This window comes from Episyrphus balteatus, chromosome 3 (genome assembly GCF_945859705.1).
Source record: "Episyrphus balteatus chromosome 3, idEpiBalt1.1, whole genome shotgun sequence".
Lineage (NCBI taxonomy): Eukaryota > Metazoa > Arthropoda > Insecta > Diptera > Syrphidae > Episyrphus > Episyrphus balteatus.
This window is the reverse complement of record NC_079136.1, coordinates 1,912,264-1,936,004: the sequence shown is the minus strand read 5'-3', so window position 1 is coordinate 1,936,004 and position 23,741 is coordinate 1,912,264. Positions and strand designations below refer to the sequence as shown.

Here is a 23,741-nt window from a genome sequence, read left to right as displayed (position 1 = left end):
ATACGACCCATGACAAGCAACACCGTCGTTCAGGTGTAATATTTTAGTTACACAGCGTCTTGGAGTTACCACACTAAAAAAAAAAAACGTTATATCTACTTTGTCGTGGTTTTTTGTTTAGAGAAGGTTTAAAAAGTAAAGGCTTGGCCACACTGGAGGGTATGCGGTAGCGGTGAGGGTACTTGTATGAAAAAAATTCCAAACTGACACATCAACATTCAGGTGTGGAATTTTTTTTCATACGAGTACCCGTACCGCTACCGCATGTACCCTCTGGTGTGGTCTAGCTTTAAGGCTTGGCCACACCGGAGGGTATGCGGTAGCGGTACGGGTAGCGGTAACGATATTTGTATGAAAAAAATTCCACATCTGAACGTTGATGTGTCAGTTTGGAATTTTTTTCATACAAGTACCGTTACCTCTACCCGTACCGCTACCGCATACCCTCCGGTGTGGCCAAGCCTTTAAGGCTTGGCCACACCGGAGGGTATGCGGTATAGCGGTAACGATATTTGTACTAAAAAAATTCCGCACCTGAACGTTGATGTGTCAGTTTGGAATTTTGTTCATACAAGTACCCTCACCGCTACCCGTACCGCTACCGCATACCCTCCAATGTGTGGTATGCGGTGGCGGTACGGGTAGCGGTAACGATATTTGTATGAAAAAAATTCCACATCTGAACGTTGATATGTCAGTTTGGAATTTTTTTCATACAAGTACCGTTACCTCTACCCGTACCGCTACCGCATACCCTCCGGTGTGGCCAAGCCTTAAGGCTTGGCCACACCGGAGGGTACGCGGTAGCGGTACGGGTAGCGGCAACGATATTTGTATTAAAAAAATTTCACACCCGAACGTTGATGTGTCAGTTTGGAATTTTTTCCATACAAATACCCGTACCGTTACCTGTACCTCTACCGCGTACCCTCCGGTGTGGCCAAGCCTTTAAGGCTTGGCCACACTGAAGGGTACATGCGGTAGCGGTACGGGTACTCGTATGAAAAAAAATTCCACACCGGAGGGTATGCGGTAGCGGTACGGGTAGAGGTAAAGGTACTTGTATGAAAAAAATTCCAAACTGACATATCAACGTTCAGATGTGGAACTTTTTTCATACAAATATCGTTACCGCTACCCGTATCGCTACCGCATACCCTCTGGTGTGGCCAAGCCTTTAATAGGGCTATTCAATACTCACCAGGAGGGAGGAAATAAATTTCAAACTGACATATCAACGTTCAGATGTGGAATTTTTTTCATACAATTACCCGTACCGCTACCGCATGTACCCTTCGGTGTGGCCAAGCCTTTATTTTTAAGTTTTGACCTCAATAACAAAAAAACCGCTGTACAATACAAAACATAGAAAATAAGTTACATTTACGAACGCTCTACTTTTTAATACTGTTCGATTTTGTCCACAGTCATTTCGCTGTCAACTGTCACTTAACAAAAACCACAAAAAAAAGGGTGTCGGATCGATAAGCTAATTGGAGAAAAGAAAAAAATTTTCAACTTCTCGGAAAATCTTTTGCAAAAAAAATTCAATAAAAATCTAAAAAAAATGATCGGTGGCTTGTTCGTCTACAACCACAAAGGTGAAGTATTAATTTCCCGAGTTTATCGCGATGATATTGGTCGAAATGCAGTCGATGCCTTTCGGGTCAACGTCATCCATGCAAGACAACAAGTGCGTTCCCCAGTCACAAATATCGCTCGTACTAGTTTTTTTCATATAAAGGTAGGCGTATTTTCTCAACCAAATAAAATCTTTATTAAATTTCCTTTCCAATTCACTTTTCCTATAAAATAATTAGCGTGCAAATATTTGGCTAGCTGCGGTAACTAAACAAAATGTTAACGCTGCCATGGTCTTTGAGTTTCTCTTGAAAATTATCGAAGTAATGCAATCATACTTTGGTAAAATCTCCGAGGAGAATATCAAGAATAATTTCGTTCTAATCTACGAGTTGTTGGATGAGATTCTCGACTTTGGTTATCCTCAAAACACGGACACTGGTGTTTTGAAGACTTTTATTACACAACAGGGAATCAAATCGGCAACAAAAGAGGAACAAATGCAAATAACTTCGCAGGTAAAAAAAAAAGTTCATTGATCCTTTTTATTTTGTTGTTGTTGGCAAAGTATATTGAGAAGATAATTTTTAATTTATTTTTCTTGTCAAGGTCACCGGTCAAATTGGATGGCGTCGTGAAGGCATTAAATATCGTCGCAATGAATTGTTCCTTGATGTTTTGGAGTATGTCAATCTCCTTATGAGTCCACAGGGTCAAGTTTTATCGGCGCACGTTGCCGGAAAAGTTGTTATGAAGTCTTATCTTTCTGGTAAGTTATTTATATAAATTAACGCTTTTATCGCTTGTATTTTTACTTTGTACAGGAAGAAAAAAAGGTTTTCAGGGAAATACTTTTTGTTTGGGGATTTAGAAATTTACTTTTAAATGATAAACGTATTTTTGTTTAATTTTGGAAGATAATAGGGAATTACAAATTATTACGCTTTAGAAACAACAAATATTTGGTACTTTCGAAATTATAACATGTTTTTTCTTTGTTAGTCACTTACTTATCTAGCTCCTTCTTTCAAAGACCTTAAAATCAAAATATTTTTTTATACAAAAAAAAGCAACAAAGTCTGTTGGAATGAGTCATAAAATAATGTGCCACATTGCATTATATTCCTCTTATAAAATTTGAAATAATCATGCAATGAATGTCGATAACGGAAAATGTATATTACAACAAAAATTTGACCAAGTTCTGCCATTCAAATGCAACGTAGCTCTTTTCGGACATTAGAAGAGAATTTGACGCACTTTCTTGGTTTGCAATATGCCAAATTAAGGCATCGTGTGTCATAAAAAAATCTAACGCAGAAAAAATTCTTTGACAAGCTGTCTTCATTTTCTCCGATTTTGTTCACAACCAAAATAGAATAAATGCCGAATCATAAATACTAATAGAAGTTACCAATTTTTAGTATGGCTCCGAATTTTAGAAGTATATGGCATATGAAAAAGTTTCTAAATTTCAAAGTATCTATCGTTACGAGCATTTATATTCACTTTTTATCATTATAAGTAATATGTCACGCATTAAATCCAGCCCAATGTAGACCTTGGGTCTTGGAAAAAATATGGTAGTAAATCAGCCCTATTCTGCTATTCGATTCACGTGAAAGTCTAAAATAAGAAGCGTTTAAAAGGTGGTTAAAATTAAATTTAGACAATTTATTTTTCTTTTGAATTTCTAAAACAGACGGGAACAACACTTTGCTATCGAAAGTTAGAAGTTTTTCAAAGCCAATTTGACATGATTAAGAAAGGGAATCTTTCGATTCACGTGAATCGAATAGCAGAATAGGGCTGAATAAGAGAATCAAAGTAACAGGACGAGAACATTGTTATCATTCTTCTGGGCAATTCCATGGTAACTCACGTTACATTCACAAAAATTTCCAACACATAAATAATATTTTTTTTTTTTTTTTCAATTTTAATGTAAATTGATACGAAATTACTATCCATGAATGGAGCATAACTATTACTTTCATAATGAACTAAAAAAAATTGTCTTTATTTTTAACATTTGCTTGGGAAAAATAAAAGTTTGATGGTAGCTCACGTTACAAAAATCGAACACGAATTTTAAGAGTCCGACAGTATGAAGTTTTTATGTGAAATTAAGAATCTCAATTTGTTTTCAATGAAGATTCCATACATACAAAATTACAAGCTTTTAATATGAGTGAAAAAAACCAAACATTTTTTCAATATTTCAAGGAAAAATTTTAAAATATTTAGGTAACTCACGTTACATTATTTTGGTAACTCATGTTACCTGCGATTTGTGGTTCCAAAAGTAAAGAAAAGATGCATTTTCACTTAAGTTTTTTTTTAACCGAATAGTGTGTAACGAAGCTTGCTTAAATGTTAACTTATTTTAGCACTTACGAGGGGATATTGTCATCGTCACTATTAGACTCATCATATTTTCAGTTTGCTTGTTTTTCCGTCATTTTCATGTGAAATTCTTCTGTTGTTGGCAAGCTTATGCTATAAAAATGCTTTAAGATTATTACACTCCCTGAATTTTATGTCTATCCATAAGGGAATACAAGAAAGAATCTTTTCTTGCAACTTGCATAAAGAGTTGCCGTTTGTAAATAGTAATTTGCTAATAAAAAAAGTAAAAAAGACTGCATAATTTGTTCAAAATTCGTGTCCACTTTTTCATGGAATTACCCTTCTTGTGTTTTTATTTATATAAATTTGTTTTATAAGAATTCAAGTTCTTCTTTTTTTTGCGGCTCATACAAATTAAGATCCCACTCTTTTGGCCCCACGTAACCATTGAGTTTGATATGCTTGATCTATGCAATTCACAAAATTGTACAGGTGAATTGAAAATAGTTAAACCCCTGTTCTGTAACTTTATCACTGTCGATAAACATTTTTGAATGTCTCTCATATTCATTTTCTTCGATAAATAAAGCAAAATTTCTTTCAAATTCAAAATTTATGAAACTATGATTTTAAACGAAATTTCTTTTATGTTGATGAAATAAAATGGATAATAAAGACATTCTAATATTTAATCGCCAGTTGTAAAAGTTACAGGGGCACAGCTCCGAAGCAGTTTCTTAACATTAATATTACTTTTATCCGCAGCTTGGTTTAGATTCTATTAGCCCCGATGACTTCAATTATGAAGCCAACAAAATTGAACTTTTTCCCATCAGAAAAACCATCTTGCGCCACTAATTTTTCCAGCTCATATTGAGCTTAGAAAATTCTAAACGAATACCTTTTCGTTCCTTGTTTAGAGGTGGTTTCTTTTGGACTTTTAATGATGTTTATTACTCTGCAGATTGTTGAAACACTTGCAGTAACACCAGCTTTTTGTTTCATTTCCGCCGCAGAGTCACATGAATTAGAGGCAAATCTCAAAAATTCTCGTCGATTAACTGCTATTTTTTGTGTTTTTTTTTACCTCAATTCATATTTTTCCCGTACGAATTTTTATTTCTGAGGTACGAATCAGCGTTACCGTTAAGCGACTTTAGTCGCTATTAGCGACCTTTTTGAAGCCTTAGCGACCAAGCGACGACTTTTTATTTAAAGCGACCTTTTCACTAATTTCATAATAGCGACTTTTTTTTTCTTTCTAAAAATTTTATTTCTTTTTTAATTCTGAGGCCGTGTGCGAATTGCGTTAAAATGTTGGTTAAAATTTCTACCACGATTAAAATTTGACGTTTGGTTAAAAAAGGGATCAAATTTATTTTTTTGATGTGCGAATTGGGTTAAAATGTATTAAATGGGACTTTTTTCTTAGTACTACTTTGAATAAAATTCCCTCAAGATAAAACAAAATTACCCTCAAAAATGGTTTTTCTTATATTCAATTAACTATTTTTTTTAACAAACCCCAGTTGAAAATATATTAAGTTAAATAAAAATAATAAGTTAATGAAAATGTAAGAAATTCTCAATTTCACATACTTTTTTTTTATTTTATCGATAAATTCCCATTTCATTATGATCAAAAAGAAATTTATTAATTCAGTCTTCTAACACTAATTCGTAGTTCACCAGCTGCCAACAAAATAGAAATATAAAAAATAAAAAACAAACAACCAATTAGTAGATTTTCAATTTTTTAAGATGAATATTAATTTGAGGAAAGTATTAATACTTTTAACATTTCTTAAAATATCAACGCATTATAACAAAAATAATTTCAAATCTATCTTGATCTTTCTATCTTGAGAAACGTCAAATTTTAACCACTTGTGTCAAATTTTACCCTGCTCCGCAGCTGGGTAAATTTTAACCCATTTTATTCACCATGCTAGTGTCACATTTTAACCAAACGTCATATTTTAATCAACATTTTAACGCAATTCGCACACGGCCTGAACATTTACAGCTTCAAAATTTGTGTTTCTTTTTTCGTTCTGAACGTATTCTGAACTTGTTCAGAGCACCATCGATGAACTCAGAATAAAATAACTGAGCAGACCGAGTTGAATGCTAAACACATGCATTTAGAAAGTAAAATTGAAAAAAAAATTTCAAACTAATAAAATAATAATCGGTCTAGTTTTTTTATTTTAAAATTTTATTTCTTGTTTCTGTAAAAGTAAATTACAAGTAAATAGACAAATGTTCAGGTGTGTTTTAAATATAATTCTGAGCGCTCAGAACAAGCTCTGTTCAGCGCTTTTTTTTTGAGTTATAAAAGAAAAACGCCTACCCATAAACTCATCCATTTCCATACCCACCACCACAGTACACATAATAAGGTAATATCTTCCGAACGTTGTTAATTTTTTTTTGTCAAAAATGGGCACCAATCTGTCAGGTCGGCCTTTAATTTTAATATTTCAATAGCAGTAAACAGGAAGTTTGTTTTTGTTTTAATTTATAAAATGTCATTTGAAAAAATTATAAATAGAAAAATAACAAATTTTCTTTGTGTTTCTTGTCGAAAAACATTCGGTTTTTGTGCGTTTTTCTACGGTTATTTAAAACAATTAAAAATAACGGTAGCTATCACTATTCTTCAAACTGACATTGGTCGAGAAATTGTCAAAACATGTGCTCAGAAGATATTACGCGTATAGCCGAACAAAAAGAGGGAGTTTTCAATGGAATTTGAAAGGGAAAATGTGTTGGAAAGCTTGAAGGCCTTTTTTCATTTAATATTTTATTTTTGTTCAAATTAAATGTTTCAAACTTCAAATGTTACGGGCCAAGCGTAGCTTCCAACTAAATTTAAGTTCCTAAAATGAAGACTGTTTTTTTTAGTTTATAATTTTGTTATTTTTTTTGTTGTTGTTAATAAAAAATTTGTTTCAAGACAACTTGTAATTATTTTTCTATGTAAAAACATATGAAAAGGGTTTAGCGACTTTTTTTTCAAATAGCGACTTTTTCGACAAAAAGCGACTTTTTTTCAATTTTTCAGATTAGCGACCTTTTTTTTCTGAAAGCGACTTTTTTAGCGACCTTTCAAAAATTTTCAACGGTAACGCTGGTACGAATAGGCAACACTAAAACTCTGATCAATTTAGGTAGCTATAGCACGTCCGGTCAGTACTTGTTCTTTTATGAATTTTAGCTCTGTCGACAGTATTCAAAGCTTTTTATCTACCAATTTTTTTTTTTAATTTTAATTAAACGACCAAATTTCACTAAGAACACTTTAACCTTTGATTAAGTATGCCAATCACCTCAAAACTCTAATAAACAATGAAGATAATGATCTTTAATGAGCGTGTGTCTATTTAGTTGACGCAAAAAAAACTGCATTTTTCCATATGGGGCGCTTTGTAAGATAGCACGAAAAATAATAGTGGTAATTTTTGAATTATTCTTTCTGATTTGTTTTACCAACATCACAAGCAAATATTAAGCATCATTAAATGATAAATAAAATCTCAAAGTTAGGAAAAACTGGGCAACATTCCTTTGAAAATTTGTGTGCTCATTCAGTTGAAGCGGAGTGTATATGAGATAATAATCATCTGATTCTCAATTCACTGTACTAACAAAAATCTTTGCTATCTTTCTATTCCTTTTAACTAGTGCCGTGCAATTTAAAAGACCTAAAGTCATACAGGCATATAGTTAAAATTATTGTTATTAAGATAGTTGTCGTCGATGAAATTGTCGTTTTTAGTCATTTCGTTGGTTTGAAATATACCTATGACTCAACATCAACACCGAACAATGGTTTGATTTGTTGTTGGTATGTAATCGGTACCTTTTTTGATAAAAATATTCAACTGCTAATTTTTGAACAAGGTTTATCTTTTTACACAAAAAGATTTTTCCGATACTCTGAGGGAAACAATGTAAAATGTAGCATGGTTAACGTTGATTCAATATTAAATTATATGAGTTTATTTTGGGCAGTATGTTTTGTGAATGCTGTGCTGTGATTCTCTACGAACGAAATTTCTATATCCGCGCCTGGGTCGGTCGATAGTTTGCCGATTATTTAGTTTGAGAGCAATCATAAAATTTACAATAGTTCTCGATTCTAAACTGAATTGGAAAGTAACGCAGAAGAACGGGTCAGGAAGGAATGCATATCTCTTATACCAGCAGCAAAACTTTTGGTAAAAAACGGGTGCCTCAAATCGAAAATAATTATATTGATCTACAAAGCGGTGGTACGAATGTATCGATCTTATGACTTTGTTTTGTTCATCAGTTTTCAAGAGGATATATTGGTAATGTAAGGTTTTTAAACTAGTATGTCCAAACCAAAAAAAAACGTAGCTTTTATAAGTGACAGCCAAGCGGATATTAAGCCCAAAAATTCGTCCACGTCTTCATCTAGGCATCTATTCCTGTAAAAATTGAAGAAATCCAAAGGAAAAAAAACTGAACTTACTCACCATCTAAGTCACTCCACAGCGATAAATAGTAGCATATTGGGCCTTTGATTTTTCTCTTGTCTCTGGCCAACTAAATGCAGGTGTCGTAGTAAAGTAAAAAAAAATAGTTTTATTTAGGTGCAATCGTATTCCCATTGGTCCAACATTTTTTTAAATACAGCACTTCGAAAGTAAGAAATTTTTATCAAAAAGGAGATGAGGCAAAATAATGAGGACTTGGGGAAAAGCAAAAAGAGTAGTGTCAAATGAACAGAAGGCTACATGATAAAAATTGTAAGGTTGAGATATTGAGATATGGCCGAGTGAAGTTTATATTGATAATGCATTTTCCATTTGTAGAGTAATACCGAACTATAATATTTCAGTAGTAGATTGCTAAAAACTGCAGTCTTATAGATATGGTTATTAAGGTTGTTAGAGTGTACATTTGTGCATCGTATTCACTCGCATTAATTTTGAACATCTTCTTCTTCTTCCTTTTTCTCGGCGCTGTTATGATCTCGATGTCGAGGGGATCATAACTATCCCACGTAACTGCTTCACACTAGTGATCCGCCTGTGGGGTTCGCCGGCATTAATTTTGAACATAAATCATTTTTATTAAAAAATGTATGCAGACTTAAAATTTGTATCTATAAATTAATATTCCAGGTATGCCTGAATGCAAATTTGGTATAAACGATAAAATTGTCATGGAATCCAAGGGCCGAGGTCTATCTGGAAACAACGAAGCCGAAGCATCTCGTTCGGGCAAACCAGTTGTCGTTATTGACGATTGCCAGTTTCACCAATGCGTCAAACTAAGCAAATTCGAAACCGAACACTCAATCAGCTTTATCCCACCGGATGGTGAATTCGAACTTATGCGTTATCGCACAACAAAAGACATTTCATTGCCATTCCGCGTTATTCCCCTGGTCCGTGAAGTAGGACGTACCAAAATGGAAGTTAAAGTAGTTCTCAAATCCAATTTCAAGCCATCATTGCTTGGCCAGAAAATCGAGGTGAAAATCCCAACACCACTTAATACTTCCGGAGTGCAGTTGATCTGTCTCAAGGGCAAAGCCAAGTATAAAGCATCAGAGAATGCAATTGTTTGGAAGATAAAGCGTATGGCCGGCATGAAAGAGACTCAATTGTCTGCCGAAATTGAACTTCTCGAAACAGACACCAAGAAGAAATGGACTCGACCTCCAATCTCGATGAACTTTGAAGTTCCATTTGCGCCGTCAGGTTTCAAAGTTCGCTACCTGAAGGTCTTTGAACCAAAACTCAACTACTCAGACCATGATGTCGTCAAATGGGTGCGCTATATTGGTCGCAGTGGACTCTACGAAACTCGCTGTTAAACGTGTTGATTTCAACGATCGATTGCGTTTATATTTCGTAATAAGAAAACACAAGATGCAGAAAAACATTATTACATTATTTCCTAAGCAAAATGTTCAATCTTTGTCGTTATATTCCAATATTATAGATATTCATTTTTTTATTATTATTATTATTATTTTCTTATCTTTTGAAAAAACAAAAAGAAATCATACATTATATTATTAAAAAAATATATATATATATTAAAATATATCAAAAAAAAAAAACCTATGCGAAGCGAAATTCCCCCCAACATGGATTAGATCTGGTAAATATTCAAAATTCCGATATTACTCTAAGTGTTATATAGAATTTTCATTGTTAATAAATATTTAAAACTAAATAAATTACCTATCTTATGTTTTTACTATCGATACACTTTTAATAACAGTTAAACAATATTTTTAAAAATGTATCTTAAATCTAAATCTACACAGAAACTGTGTTGGGAAAATTCAAAAACTCTGATATATTAAAAAATAATATATATAAAAAAAAAAGCTCACTCTATTATAACACTTTCTTAGGATAGTGATAATTCTATTGCTCTACCTTGGAGTAGCAGCAAACAAAAAAAAAAATATATAAACATAATAATTATATATACTCGAATGTAAAATAAACACAGGAACAAAATAATAATTATGTACTATTATTATTATTATTATAAAAAAAAGTTGAGTTTGTTAAAAATAAAAAAAAAATAAAAGCAATGGTATAACTCTGTCTTAAAATGGCTCATTAGTAATTAACTGTTTATATCAATTTTCTTCTTTTTTTTAAAACATGACTTATCATTAAGAGTTAAAGGGAACTGACACACAAAGCCGAAGAATTTGCCAGAAAGTTTTTATGAAACGGATATTTGACTTCAGGCAAGACGTTGATCCTTAAACAGACATTACAGGTTTTTTATGAAATATCTTTTATATAACAGATCTGACTCAAAAATCTACCACAATCGCGAGATTTGAATGTAATATAATATTTTAGGCATTCATATTAAAAAAATGGGCAGACCAATAGCTTTTATGTTTCTTCAATTCATTCCTCTAATCTTGTTTGAGAAAACACCAAAAACTTGTTGAGAAGTGTACTTGATCTATTACTATTCTGAACGCCTCATACCCTTAAAAAATAAAAAAGTTTGAAGTTGTTTTTTTGTCACTGTAATTAGCATTATAAGCACTGATACAACTTCTAAGTAGTTTCAACCACTCTCGGGTTATGGTAGCTAAGTCCTAAAAATGTATTTTTTATGGCATTCATAAAACAAAAATTTTAATTTATTTCTTTTTTTATTAATTTTATAAGAAAATGTGCAAAAGATTTTAAAAACAACGAAAACACAATTTTGAATGGTTTTAATCTTTAAACTGTTATGCCATTTAATTTCTTGTATAACAAAATTCAACCAAAATTATAATTATCAGCCTGAAATGGCTGAAAGCTAAACTTATGACGTACTAAAACTAAATAGAAAAAATTTCTATCGCAATTAGTTTAGAAAATATTATGTAGCTGTTTTTCGTTCAGTGTATTTTAAATTTCATCATATTTCATTTTCGGTTACAACAACCACGAATGAATGAATTTTATAAGTTTTTTTTTTTATAATTTTTTACAATAATTGACTTAACACATACAAATTTTCATAGCAGCTGTTGCATATTTTTTTTTTTTAATATTGAAATTCTTTTTTTCGATGCTAAATGTAAAAAATAATAGGTCTGTTTAATGAAGAAAAACTGGAACAGAAAAGATCAGAACAGCGCAAATTCTTGAAAACTGTCAGAACAAAAAATATCAGAAAAGTACACCTTCCTATTTTATAGGAATGACTTTTGTCTATCAGTTTTAAAACTTAAAATTAAAATAAATTTTTTTGTTATGAGTTTTCATTCAAATAAATTATAATTAATCAGAATATTTGTTCACATTTTTAATTTTTCTTCATATTAAGAAGATTTTTAACAAATTTCCATTATTTTGAATTTATTTAAATATTTCTTTGTAAGAATAAAACAAATCAGTTGCTGTTTGAGACTTCTCACTCGTTTGCTCTACCTCAAAAGTAGGAGCAGAAAAACTTGAACTAGGAGCATTTTTTTCTGTAACTCTCGCATCGAGAAATTTCTCGCATGAAACACGCAAATCGGAACAAAAATAATGTGAATCGACACAAAAATCATTTTCTCACATTCGTTTGTTTCTATAAACAAAATTTTTCTCGCCTTGAAACATTTCTGAATGAAAATGCTTGACAGACTGGAAAAATGTGAATAAAACTGTGTCTGTAAGAAAATAATCGAGAAAATTTCTCGATTGAACTGCCAAAATTTCTCACAAGCAAAAAGGATGCGAGAAAGTAAGATATTTGAAAAAAAATTGATAATCTTGCATTAAATGTGAGATGTTACTACTGAAAATGTGTTCACGTTAATTTATTTTTGTGTCACTTAAATTTTCAAAATAAAAAAAAAGAATATTAAAGAAAAAAAATGAAAAATTTTCATTTCCTAAACGTGACTTGAACTCGGTACCCTCCACTCGCCGACCGAATGCTCTTCCTTCGGACTACCGATCCTTGGGATATTTAATATAAAACTATGTCCATATGACCTTTTATGGCCAAAGGTAAAAATATTATCCCTTTTTTTGACAGTTTCCAATATATGTATTCCAATGGAATAAAAAACTTACAGGGCTGCTTCTCACATCGAGATACAGACACAGGTTATTTTTCCAAATAGAGAAACGTTTGGAATTTTTGTTTCAAAATTTTTCGATGCGAGAAGTTCTCGACTGAGTTATAGAACGTGGGCACTGACCTAATATTTATTGTTTTTTATTACATATATTCAGCTTAGCCCTGATTTTTCAATCGTCAGTTAGACAATCAAAAGAATAAATGTCAATATATAAAAAAAATATTGATTCCTAGGAATTAATACTGGGATTATCCGGCTTTTGAAAAATTGGTTCTTAGTCAGTTATAAAAAGTCAGAATTCAGGAAAACGGTTCTATGGGAAGGCCGTTAAAAATGGTTATTTTTTTTTTATTTCAAAAACAGTTCTTTATTTGCCACAATTTAAATAAAGAGTAAACCTGCTAAAGTGGTAAATGTGTCAAAATTTTGTATGGATTCGACAGTTCGTTTTCCATGAATGCACCTATAATTTTTTAATCAAAATCGTTAGAGCAGTTTTTGAGAAAAAAACGTTGTCCATTTTAATTTTTGTCCTTACCGTTAATATACCGTTAATATCAATGTCCTTTTTAAGGAATTAACAAAAAGTCTTAAAAACCAATTTTGAAGCAAATGGAGCTGCAGCTCGAGTTGAAGAACTCAGGAAGCTCAAGAAGTTTTGCAGCAATAACGACATCATCCTAGACATACAAGACAGCTAAGCTTTCCGAGAGACAAACAAACAGGCAGATAGAATTTCGGTACCGTCTTTTGTCAGCATTTTCTATCATTGTAATGTCATGTCTGATTAATTTAAAGGCACTCGCCATAGTCATACTTTGTAATTAGCGTCTTTTTTATTTAAGCTAAAAAGTCAATTATTATTTCCAATTACATTTTAAAAATCACAATTTGTATTTCTTGTCCACTCTTAAAGGATAATAACCAAAATCCGATGAAAGCCTCTTTTCCAAAACTATCACCCTCTAGTATTTTTGTAGCAAAAAGTTTGCTACTACTTTGTTAAACTCATCCGCATACCTCAAGTGAATATTATGCTTCCCTTGTGGAAATGAGTAATATCTGCCAAAAATAAAGACTCCAAACTTATTTAAAATTCTTATATTAAGCCAACTTCTTACCTGCAACCGAGAATTCTCCTACGAATGTAGGGAATATGTTCTTCGGCTATCATTGGATCTTTGACTCCATGCAAAATGAGTGTCGGTGTAACGATCTTTTCTAGTTCTCCTTTACAGTAATTTCCATTCCTCTTATCATAAAACATAATCGCAGCATCGACCCACTCAGACCATATTTCTCTGAATCTTTCTGGGCCATACAATTTCTCCATTGGTTCTCTCATTCGCGCCGACCATGTCGATACGTCACGCATATCTAAATCAAGATGAGAAATCAATTAAAATCATAAAACTCATAGAAGTCAGACCAACCTTCTAAAACTTTAACTTCTTTTTCATTAATATAAGGTCCCGCACCCCAAATAACCATATTATCTAAAAGCCTACGATCTGTTCCAGCCATAATCATAGCCGTGATTCCACCATCACTCCAGCCAAGGACAGAAAAATTAGAATACCCTAAAATCTTCATTAAACTCGTTGCACATTCGGCATCTTTGTGATAGAAATTCAAATCAAATTGCCTCTTTGGTGGAATTGATTTGCCGTAACCTGGCGGATCCCAGGCAATGATTGTGTAATCGGGCAATAATTTGGGTAGTTTTTCAATTTGTGGTGTAAAATCGGTCCATGCTGAGCCAATGGCGCCTGGCATTAGTAAAATACCTTTGGAACCGTTACCTGTTTTGACATAGTTGATGTCAACACCATCGACATTGATTTTCTGTTCCGTGAAATTACTTGAAAATCGTTTCAAAATTTTCAAAGTAGATTTTGCACTTTGAAATAGACGTACTCTGATCATCTTGTTGTGGCTTTTTGTTGCTGGTCTTTTTTTGTTTTTGTTTTAAATGTCAGCGGAGAGTGAAGAAGATCGTTATCTTCGTTTGCATTTTGTTTACATATCGCTCAAGTGTCATTTGGTATGAATGCACAAAAATGCATGGAAAATTAAAATTGAGGAATTTTGTTATAAAGTATTTGAATTCATTTAAAATAAATACTTTGTAGGATAAAAGAAACATAGTTTTATGTTTGGGTAATAAAATAAATAGATTTATATTTTGTGGATGGTTTTTATATTTCATTGTTATCTTTTCCTTTTTTTTGTTTGTTTTTGGTTTCTTTTAAAATTTTTATTTGTGGTGAAATTGTTTTTGAAGCTTGTACAGCGGATTGAATCGAGGTGGATAAATTATAATTTCCCCATAGGAACAGCTTAAGGTATAGTTACACTAGGGAAAACGGAAATATATAAAAGATTTGTTTGATTAAAAAAAAATATCCTACACCAAATATAGTCTGTCCAATAAAAATTATCAAAAACTTCTTTTTGAACATTTGCACTTTTGTACCTTTTCATTTTTTAAGCCTAGTACGCAGCCGAAGCGAAACGAAATGCAAAAATTCGATAACGAAATCTTGAATGAAATTAAATTTGTTTTGTTTTTGCTTTAAAGCTTACTTTTGATTATTTTTCTTGAATATTTTGATTTGTATTTTAACTATTTTTACTTTGCTATAATAACTGATGGTATTTTTTAGTTGACATGTTCGCTGTTGACTTTGGAGACTTCAAAATTGTTCATTTCGCTTCAGGTGCGTACCCAACTAACATTTCAGCTTCGGTTAAGGTATTACAAAAGCTACATTTCAGCTGCTTTTAAACTTTAGTAAGGTTGTTGGGCATGGAAAAAGGAGAACGTTATACAAGTTTGACCCTCTATAAGAAGTTTAAACTAAGCTTTACCGAAGCTCTACCGAAGCTTTGTAGATTTGACAGATAGCTTCGGAAGAGCTTGTATAGCTCTTTGATACATGTCTTATCGAAATTAAAAAAACAACTACAAAAACAAAAAAGAATTCTTTTTTAACTGGTTTTTATTTGATTTTAAATCATGAATTTTATCTTTTGACCTGAAATTCTATATATTATTCCATTAGTTTTTAGTATATCTATTGATAATAATTTTAAAAGTATATCATTTTTTTTACCACACCCAGGAAGCGAACTTCGTACCTACTTGGTGGCAGTCCGCCACTCAACCCACTCGGCCATACTAGTATATTAACTAATGAAATCAAAAACTTAATCAGTTCAAATAGTAGAAATGTAAAAAAAATAAATGTCTGAGCTAAATTATTCAATGTCAAAACCGAAAATTGTCCGAGATAGATTATTCAATATCAAAAACAAAAATAAATACTAAACTTGGTAATTTATGTAAAGCTTGTATAAATTCATTAAGCAGGCTTTTCCGAAAACAAGCTTTTTTCGTTTAAGTTTCTTTAACAGTATTTAAACAACTTTTTAGAAGTTGTTAAACAAGTTCGAACTTCTATAAGCAATTAAATTCTGAGCTTGCTCAATACAATTTATAGAAGCTGTTGTGCTAGTTGGGTACTAGACCTAAGCCTGGTACGCTGCTGGAGCGAAAAAAAATTTTTCATACAAACATTCGTTAACGAAATCCTGAACGGAAAATTTCGTTTTGCTTTTCGTTTTTCAGTACGCAGCTCTAGCGAAAAATTGGAGAGTTTTCACTCATTTGTCACTTACTTTTTACTGTCCTCCCGACAAACAATTTTGGTTTTATAAAGCTTTACAGATGCAATTGTTGCTTCTGTAAAGCATTATAGAAGCAAAATTGTTAGTAGGGCTGTGCATTTTTATTGACTCAAAGACGGTTTTTTCACTTTTAATTCATTTATTTCTTGCTTTAAAAATTATTATCTGTTGATTTTTCTTGATTTTAAATTAATTTTGAATTTTTTTTATTTTGACTTTGACATAATACTCAATGATATTTTTTCGTAAGCATTTTCGTTGTCGGCTTTGGAGACTTCAAAATTTTTCAAAAAACAAATTGTTTTTTAGACCAAAAAACTATAAAAATAAATCCATTTAAAAATGTTCACTTCTCTACTCTTTCACTTTTTGCGCCAACGTAAGACTTTTCCTTTTTTTTTCCTTTTAATTTGTATACTTATAATGTAAACATCCCCTTAATATTTCCCAAAAAATTGTGGTGGGAACCAAAAAGAACCCACCAGCCAATCAAATCGCTCGTTGTATTTTTTCACCTAACGGAAGTGAGAACAGTTTTGAATTTCGTTCCCAAGCTTCATCATTTGGTCGAAAATTTGTGCCCATTCTAGTAAAATTCTCTGAAGTAAAAGGTTGTGTCGCTTCCAGCAAGGCGTCTAGAATTATTGTGGCTATTTTAGCAAATCCAGAGAATTAAAAAAATAAATTTCATTAATATTATAAAGGTGAGTAATTTATTAAGTTTTCTTATTTGTATTTAAATGGTTTTCTTTTGTTATTTTAATAATTTAAAAAGTTAAAGTATTCAAATTGGCGTCGAATTTAAGTAAAAATGAACCTTTTTCAATATCTAAAAATTAAAGATGGCGGTGCTGCTGCACATAGCCATTCGGAAAAAATTTCCCAACTTTTGTTTGGCTTTAATAAAAATGGGAATTCTTTAAAAACCTTTTTTTTTTTATTTATTTACAAAATTTAAAAATAACTTTTTGATATTTTTGTTATTAATTATAATTAGATTTTTAAAACTTTTTTATGCAAATATTAAATTAATATTTTTCATGAATTTTCTCAACGCAAGCGCGTTAGTTATCTCTGTTGGCATTGATTTTTATGTATAATTTTTTTTTTCCATTTTTCATCTTCTAGACAAACCTAGAAAGGCGTTAATTTGGTGTTCTCTTTTAATCGTCTCGAAGTTTAATGAGTCGCCGACATGGCGGACGACGAGCAGTTTTCACTTTGTTGGAATAATTTCAACAGCAATTTATCGGCTGGATTTCATGAATCATTATGCCGAGGCGATTTAGTCGATGTTACATTGGCGGCCGAGGGTCAATTTGTAAAGGCACATCGGCTTGTTTTGTCCGTATGTTCGCCATATTTCCGCAAAATGTTTACCCAAATGCCAGCCAATCAACATGCATTCGGTAAGACAAATTTATTTTTATTTCAATTTTCTTTTTGATGCTTACTTCTTTTCTTTTTTTAGTGTTTTTAAAAGATGTTAGCCATTCAGCTTTAAAAGATCTAATACAGTTTATGTACTGTGGAGAGGTAAATGTGAAACAAGAGGCGTTGCCAGCATTTATCAGTACAGCTGAGGCCCTGCAGATTAAAGGACTCACAGACGTAAGTATCTGCTACAAATATATAAAATGTTGCTTTTATAAATGTAGGAGTAGGTTATGTTAAGTCCCCAGAACTTGAGGTTGTCCAGGGTAGAAAAGCAATCGATTTTCGGAGGAGAAAAAAAGCAACAATTCTGTTGTGCTTAGTAGCACGCAAACTCTTGTTGGTAGCTTTTTCTCTATACAAAAGTTGCACTTGCAATTAATGGTTGTTGTAGATTCGTTTTTTTTTTTCCTTAATCGTTTTAGATTGGAAATTAAAATTTAAAATTCTTTTATATGAATAGTGAATAGTTTATCCCGCCAGTTTTTGTTTGTTTGCATTCGGCGTCAGTTAATTTTCAAATCACTGAACAGCGTCCATTTTGTTTGTTAGTTTGGCGTCTTTACTATAATCACAGCAAATGTGTTTAGATGGTTGAGCCACCACCATTATTCTTGTTTTACTTTTGTTTCATACAAAAGCAACTTTTTTTTTGTTAATCATTTTGGATGATTTTTTTTTAAATGAAAATTAAACTAATCTACACAAACATAGTAAAGTAAATAGAAAATGGATGGGAGTAATAAGATTTTTGTCGGGGCAATACATTGAATATAATGAGGTGAAGACGCGTGGCATGTGGCCAGTTGAAATGGGCAAAATAGGGTAAATTCACAAACGTCAAATTTTTTGGTAGTGATTACGCATCACTGCTTATTTGCGATGCTGATTGTTGCTCAGCTGATGACGATGCGATGCTGATCGACAAAAAGTTTTACGTTTAAAAACAATTTTTGCTTAATGATGGAAATGTACTAATAAAAACTCTTTGTTATAATTAAAATCTGGAGCCTCACATTTTATCTCCTCCAGAACATTCCTCCACAATACTGACTTCGATTTTCTGCGTCCAATAAATTCACCTTCATATATTAATTTGCTTTCTATTAGTTGTTTAATTTGTGTGCTGGTAAAATATTCCCTAAATTTCTTCAAATTTATTCATTTATAAACAATTTAGAATTTGATTAAATACTTTTCATTGTCCTTTTCCTTCATTTTTACTCCAAATCGCGTCGGCATCACCAAGTTATCAAGAAAATTCTTGATGCTTTTTTGTTTGATATTTGCGCATCAGTTTATCCAAATTTGCAATAATGAACGATTGACTTTTAAGTGATGCTATTTATTTGCGTTTATGAACGTGCTACAGGAATGATCGCAAATCATCTCTGCAGTGATGCGTTTGTGAATTTACACATAGTTTGCCTAGAGTAAGAGCTCGAAACCCACACTATTGTTTTTTTTTTAATTTTGCTTCATATAAGATAAAATGCAAACATTTATGTCTAATGGTGAACTGACCTCAGGTATTCAATATAGAATTAAAATTCAAACATGCAGTTTTTTTTTTTTATGATGTAATTTGTGTGTAATGTACACGTACAACTGACGTCATAATAATAGAACTATAGGTGAAATAAATTTTCACGTTACCTCATTCAAGCAAATTTTTTTATGTTGAAGTTGATACATGATGCCAAACAGGCCGGAAAATAAAATTAATTTTAACATTTTATGATGCCTACAGTGCAGCTATGGACAAAGATATAGCACATTTTTTATTTTTCTTACAAAAAATTGAATTTATTTGGGACCTATGAACTTGAATATTAAATTTTTTATTTCAAGACATGACTGGTTGAACAGAATGAAAATTCGCTTGTAGCAAAGAAAAACGTCGTGGTACAAGATGTCAAATAAATTCGCTCAAAATGTAGAAAAGATGAACAGAATTATGTGGCGTACAAAAATGTCAATTGCCTTTGAAAAAAAAATAATTTTAACTGAGTAACCACATTAGAAACGTCAAAAGTCATTCCGCTTGTAGCTTGAAGTAAAAGTCGACTCGACTTGTACCACAGCGAATTTCCTTGCCACAGCCACAGCTACGTATTCTGGCACCAATATACTAATTTCATACTTTTAAACTTTGACAGCGACACAAGACACAAGCCACAGCTACATCATTCTGGTCTACCAGTGAATTTTTAGCTTATCACAGTACTGTGTTAGCTTATGAGGATTTATAGAATTAAAAACTCTTAAGTTTTTTCAATTCAATTTTTCAAAATAGTTTATACATTCCTAAAGTCGTAAAAAAATCATTTCCAAGGAGAAATTTGTGTACATATTTCAATGTGTCGTATGCAATAAAAAATTAGCTTAAGCTCTTATATCTCACTTTTTAGTACATTTTCTTGAAATCTATCTCATTTTCTGAGATAGATCTCTAGAAAATGTACCTACTGAAAAGTGAGATAGAGCTTATACTCATTCTTTTTGCATTTGAGCCATGTGTTTTTCGTCATCGATATTTGATTCACCCCTTTTATAATTTTTTGAGATATAAATAGCTGGAGTCGAATAAACTATGTTCTATGGATGCAATCGGGGAATAGTATTTGTGTGTTGGTTAAATCTCACTAGGCGCCCTATATTCCATTGAAAACATACCATTGAATCATATTTCTTTGCTGCCGGGTACAAAAGGGTTAAGTCAAAAAAATCGATTTTCGGATTTTTATTGGACTTCAGTCAGTTTTTTTTCTCTTTCGTTTGGTCCTATCGCCATAGCTCTAGGGTATATCCTTCCGTTAGAAATGATTCGGTACAAAGGGTTTAAGTGAAAATTTTTTAAAATTGTGTGGTATTAAGGGCGTAAGTTGAACTCCTTTGTTTTTGCATTAATTTTTACTTTTTAAATAAAAAAATTGATCCTAAAGCGTTAAGTCAAGAGGAAGACAGATAACAATAAGCCATGTTTCTACTGTATTATATTATTTCAAAAAGAATTCTCACATTTGGTAATTAATCACATTGTGTAGATGTTTTAGATGATGTTTCTGCATCATTACTTTTTCAAAATAATAATATTCAGATTTACAAACAAAAATTGTAACTTCAATTTCATTTTCCTCAAAATAACCTTTTCTGACTTAACACTTTTGTACCCGGCGCCAAAGATTTAATGCTACCAATTATCGATATTATCTACCGCACTCTATTGTGATTGTAAAATAAAATTTGTCATCAAATTCATACGAAAATTACTGTCCATAAAAGAAGCTTACTTATTACTCTCATAATGAAGTAAAACAAATTCTTTTGCCAATGTGACATCTTAAAAAAAAATAACGTGTGCACTTTGTATTGCAAAGTCTTAAAACTGGCTTATTGAATCTCCCAAGTGAGGGGCGGTTTATAACGATCAGGAATATGAATCAGGAAATATGTTCAAACAATTTTGTGAAGTTTTCATTTGATTTGAAACATAAATGCTTTACCAACGATTAAAAATGATTCAGGGAGTTTTTATTGAAAAGAAAATTTTCAATACAACTGCTAAAATTGTGTTTTTTTTTTGTTCGTGAGCAAATTCATTTTATTGCGCCAGGACATTCCAAACAAAATGAAAAAAATCTTCCCTGATAAGTTTCAATTTATTCCTATTCCACTGCCAAAAACTTTTTCGTGTGTATTTCATTCAGGAAAAGAAAGAGGAAGATAGATGGTGTAGCCTGAGCCATCAAGAAAAAACATCGTCTCTTTTTTTTTCCTTGTGCATTTCCTGAGTCGTTATAACCTTTAGCTCATACTAATAAGCACGAGTATACAAGAAATAGAAAAGGTTTGTGCAGTAGAATTCTTCCTTCAAAACTGGCAAGATTCGATTGGTATCAATTGCAAGAAAGTGCTATTGAATACTTCAAAATCTCGATTTTTTTGTGTGTAGACTAGGCTGACCGCATTTCTCGTGGTAATTTTATTTTGACATTCTTTTCGGGGGAAGCCCATAAAATGTTCAGCCTTTGAAGATTTTTTGATAGCCTAAATTCCAGCCCAAACAGCTGAGCCCATTTTCACTATTTATGTATTATAAATAACAATACAATACAAATAAGAAAATTCAGGCTAATTTCATGTTACATTGCTAAAAAAGTTTAATTTGATTTTGTTGGCAATGTTACTGTGACGAAATGTTCAAGTTGATGTATCTCAAACTTGGATTTACAATTCTTTTGGTTTCTGGTTCGCTGCTTTTCAAAAGGATTTCTGATTGTTCTCCGTCAGATAAAATTGGGTAAAAAACGCCAGACTCATTTTAAAACCATAAAAAGTGTTAAAATTTCGCAACAGCTTTCTCAGAAATGCCTTTGTCTATTCTGGTACACAATGCAAGTAAGCAAAAGATAAAGATATTGTTAAGGAGCCAGATAAACTTTTTTGGCATTAAACCTTGCATTGCAGTCAATTTTAACGATGAAAATGCAGATGCTTCAAAGCATGTTTTTACAGCATATGAAACTTCATATTGTTCAAGCGGTTCATTCACAACTTCAGCCTGCTCTTCACCAGTTCTATTCAAACGCAGTGTCTGAAAGACCTAATTGCATAAGTTTGTACTGTTTATGTGGGATATAATTATGTTCTAATTCTTAATAATGGGGTCATCGCAACTCTTTTAAACGTTTGAAAAATGCGTACTGGTAATAAAATCCTTATAAACAGCTTTATATGTTTCCCTTATCTTGGCAGCCAAAAGTTCTTAGTGATTAATGATAATACATACTCAAATATTTATATAAAATAAACAAATATTGAAAAAAAAAACACGCTCTTACGAATATATTTCTTTTTTATCTACAGAGTGATCCCGCGCCTGCACAATCTCCGGCCAAGCCATCCACACCAGCGCCCCAACCAGCGCCGCCCGCCCAAACAATAACTCAAGCTATTACACCTCCGCGTGTAAGACAGCGAAACAGTACAAGTCGGTCATATAGAATTGAAACTGATGATTCAGATGACAAGAGTACCCAAATTGTTTTGCAAGCAACCCCCGTTCAACAGCAACAACAACAACAGCAGCAACAACAACAAACACAACAACCTACCATAGTACAACAAACTACCACCACCACAGCGATAGTAAGTCAGAAGAGAACGGCACCCCGCAGTATAAGCACCCCCCATACAAAACGAGTAAAGAACACGATCGATCCGCTTGAGGCATCTGAACCGACACAGATTACCGTTCAAACAGTTACCGAAAGCAAATCGACCAGCGATGCTGAATTCATTGACTTGCCCATTGAGATGCCGACCAAATCTGAACCTGATTATTCTGAAGAAACCGGAGAGGTTGAGACTGCCGAGCAAGATGCAACATATGTTGAAGATGATTCATATGGTGATATGAAATACGACGAGAGCTATTTTACGGAACAAGAGGAAGCGGGTGCAGCGACGGGCGGTGCTGGTGGAGCTACTACTTCAACGGCAGTCGTCAAACAGTCATTCGTTGATAATTCATATGTGGAACAGGCGGATCAATCAGCAAACGAAGCACAGGGTTAGTTGATAATTTCATTTTTCTAAAAAAAAAAATTATTCAAAAGGAAAGATTTGGTTTTGGTGTTTATTTTTATCTACCAATCAAAATGTAATTTAAATTTTTTAAAAATCGTGGATAACAATGCACCAAAACTGGGTCTTTGACAATTCAAATTGGGAATTTTAAACGACTTGCCCTATTATTTTTGTGTGGCTCATGTCTAGTTTAGAATTGTCATTTGCTTTTGTGCTTTTGAAATTTGCTTTTTTGATAAAACTATATTGATTGAAATATTGAATTTTAAAAAAGTATTTTAAACGCCTTAAAAAAATTAATTCTCGATTTAAAAATCTGCTTATTTTCGGTAAAAGCAGTTTTCATTCGGTTTTTTTTTAAATTTAAATGAATGTAAGTATGTTGTGTTGGAATTTTTATTATGTGGAAAGTGTTTTTTTATAAGTGTTAAAAAAGTGTTCTATATTTTGAAATTGATATGATTATGAGGACGTTTCAAGACGACTATAAAGCTGCCAAACCAAACAA

At 32.2% G+C, this 23,741-nt stretch overlaps 3 protein-coding genes across 6 annotated transcripts in view; 2 read left to right on the top strand and 1 right to left on the bottom strand.

Annotated features, from left to right (window-relative positions):
- The first annotated feature begins 1,433 nt into the window (after positions 1-1,433).
- Positions 1,434-10,436, top strand: LOC129914822 (AP-2 complex subunit mu). Its single transcript, XM_055994237.1, has 4 exons — positions 1,434-1,744; positions 1,821-2,099; positions 2,191-2,350; positions 9,087-10,436. Exons 1-4 carry the CDS (start codon positions 1,568-1,570, stop codon positions 9,782-9,784), a joined length of 1,314 nt encoding a protein of 437 aa, XP_055850212.1. The 5' UTR covers positions 1,434-1,567; the 3' UTR covers positions 9,785-10,436.
- Positions 10,437-13,331: 2,895 nt separating this feature from the next.
- On the bottom strand, positions 13,332-14,754 carry LOC129916371 (valacyclovir hydrolase). Its single transcript, XM_055996257.1, has 3 exons — positions 13,951-14,754; positions 13,639-13,894; positions 13,332-13,579 (listed from the first exon to the last, which is right to left on the bottom strand). The coding sequence occupies exons 1-3, from the start codon at positions 14,441-14,443 to the stop codon at positions 13,483-13,485; spliced, it is 846 nt and encodes a 281-aa protein (XP_055852232.1). The 5' UTR covers positions 14,444-14,754; the 3' UTR covers positions 13,332-13,482.
- A 2,023-nt stretch (positions 14,755-16,777) lies between these two features.
- The window catches only part of LOC129915362 (ELMO domain-containing protein F-like), a 143,043-nt gene continuing 136,079 nt past the window's right edge, over positions 16,778-23,741 (top strand). For all 4 annotated transcript variants that reach the window (XM_055994864.1, XM_055994862.1, XM_055994863.1 and 1 more), the window contains exons 1-4: positions 16,778-16,911; positions 17,336-17,616; positions 17,679-17,818; positions 22,511-23,216. In XM_055994864.1, the coding sequence (XP_055850839.1) occupies positions 17,403-17,616; positions 17,679-17,818; positions 22,511-23,216 (1,060 nt within the window). In that variant the 5' untranslated portion in view covers positions 16,778-16,911; positions 17,336-17,402. The remainder of the gene's footprint in view (positions 16,912-17,335; positions 17,617-17,678; positions 17,819-22,510; positions 23,217-23,741) is intronic.

Coding starts and splice junctions, on each gene's coding strand:
- LOC129914822 (XM_055994237.1), top strand. CDS start 1,568: ATGATCGGTGGCTTGTTCGTCTACAACCACAAAGGTGAAGTATTAATT. Junction 1,745..1,820: donor CTAGTTTTTTTCATATAAAG/GTAGGCGTATTT, acceptor TAAAATAATTAG/CGTGCAAATATTTGGCTAGC. Junction 2,100..2,190: donor AAATGCAAATAACTTCGCAG/GTAAAAAAAAAA, acceptor TTTCTTGTCAAG/GTCACCGGTCAAATTGGATG.
- LOC129916371 (XM_055996257.1), bottom strand. CDS start 14,443: ATGATCAGAGTACGTCTATTTCAAAGTGCAAAATCTACTTTGAAAATT. Junction 13,895..13,950: donor AGAAGTTAAAGTTTTAGAAG/GTTGGTCTGACT, acceptor ATCTTGATTTAG/ATATGCGTGACGTATCGACA. Junction 13,580..13,638: donor AGGAGAATTCTCGGTTGCAG/GTAAGAAGTTGG, acceptor TATTTTTGGCAG/ATATTACTCATTTCCACAAG.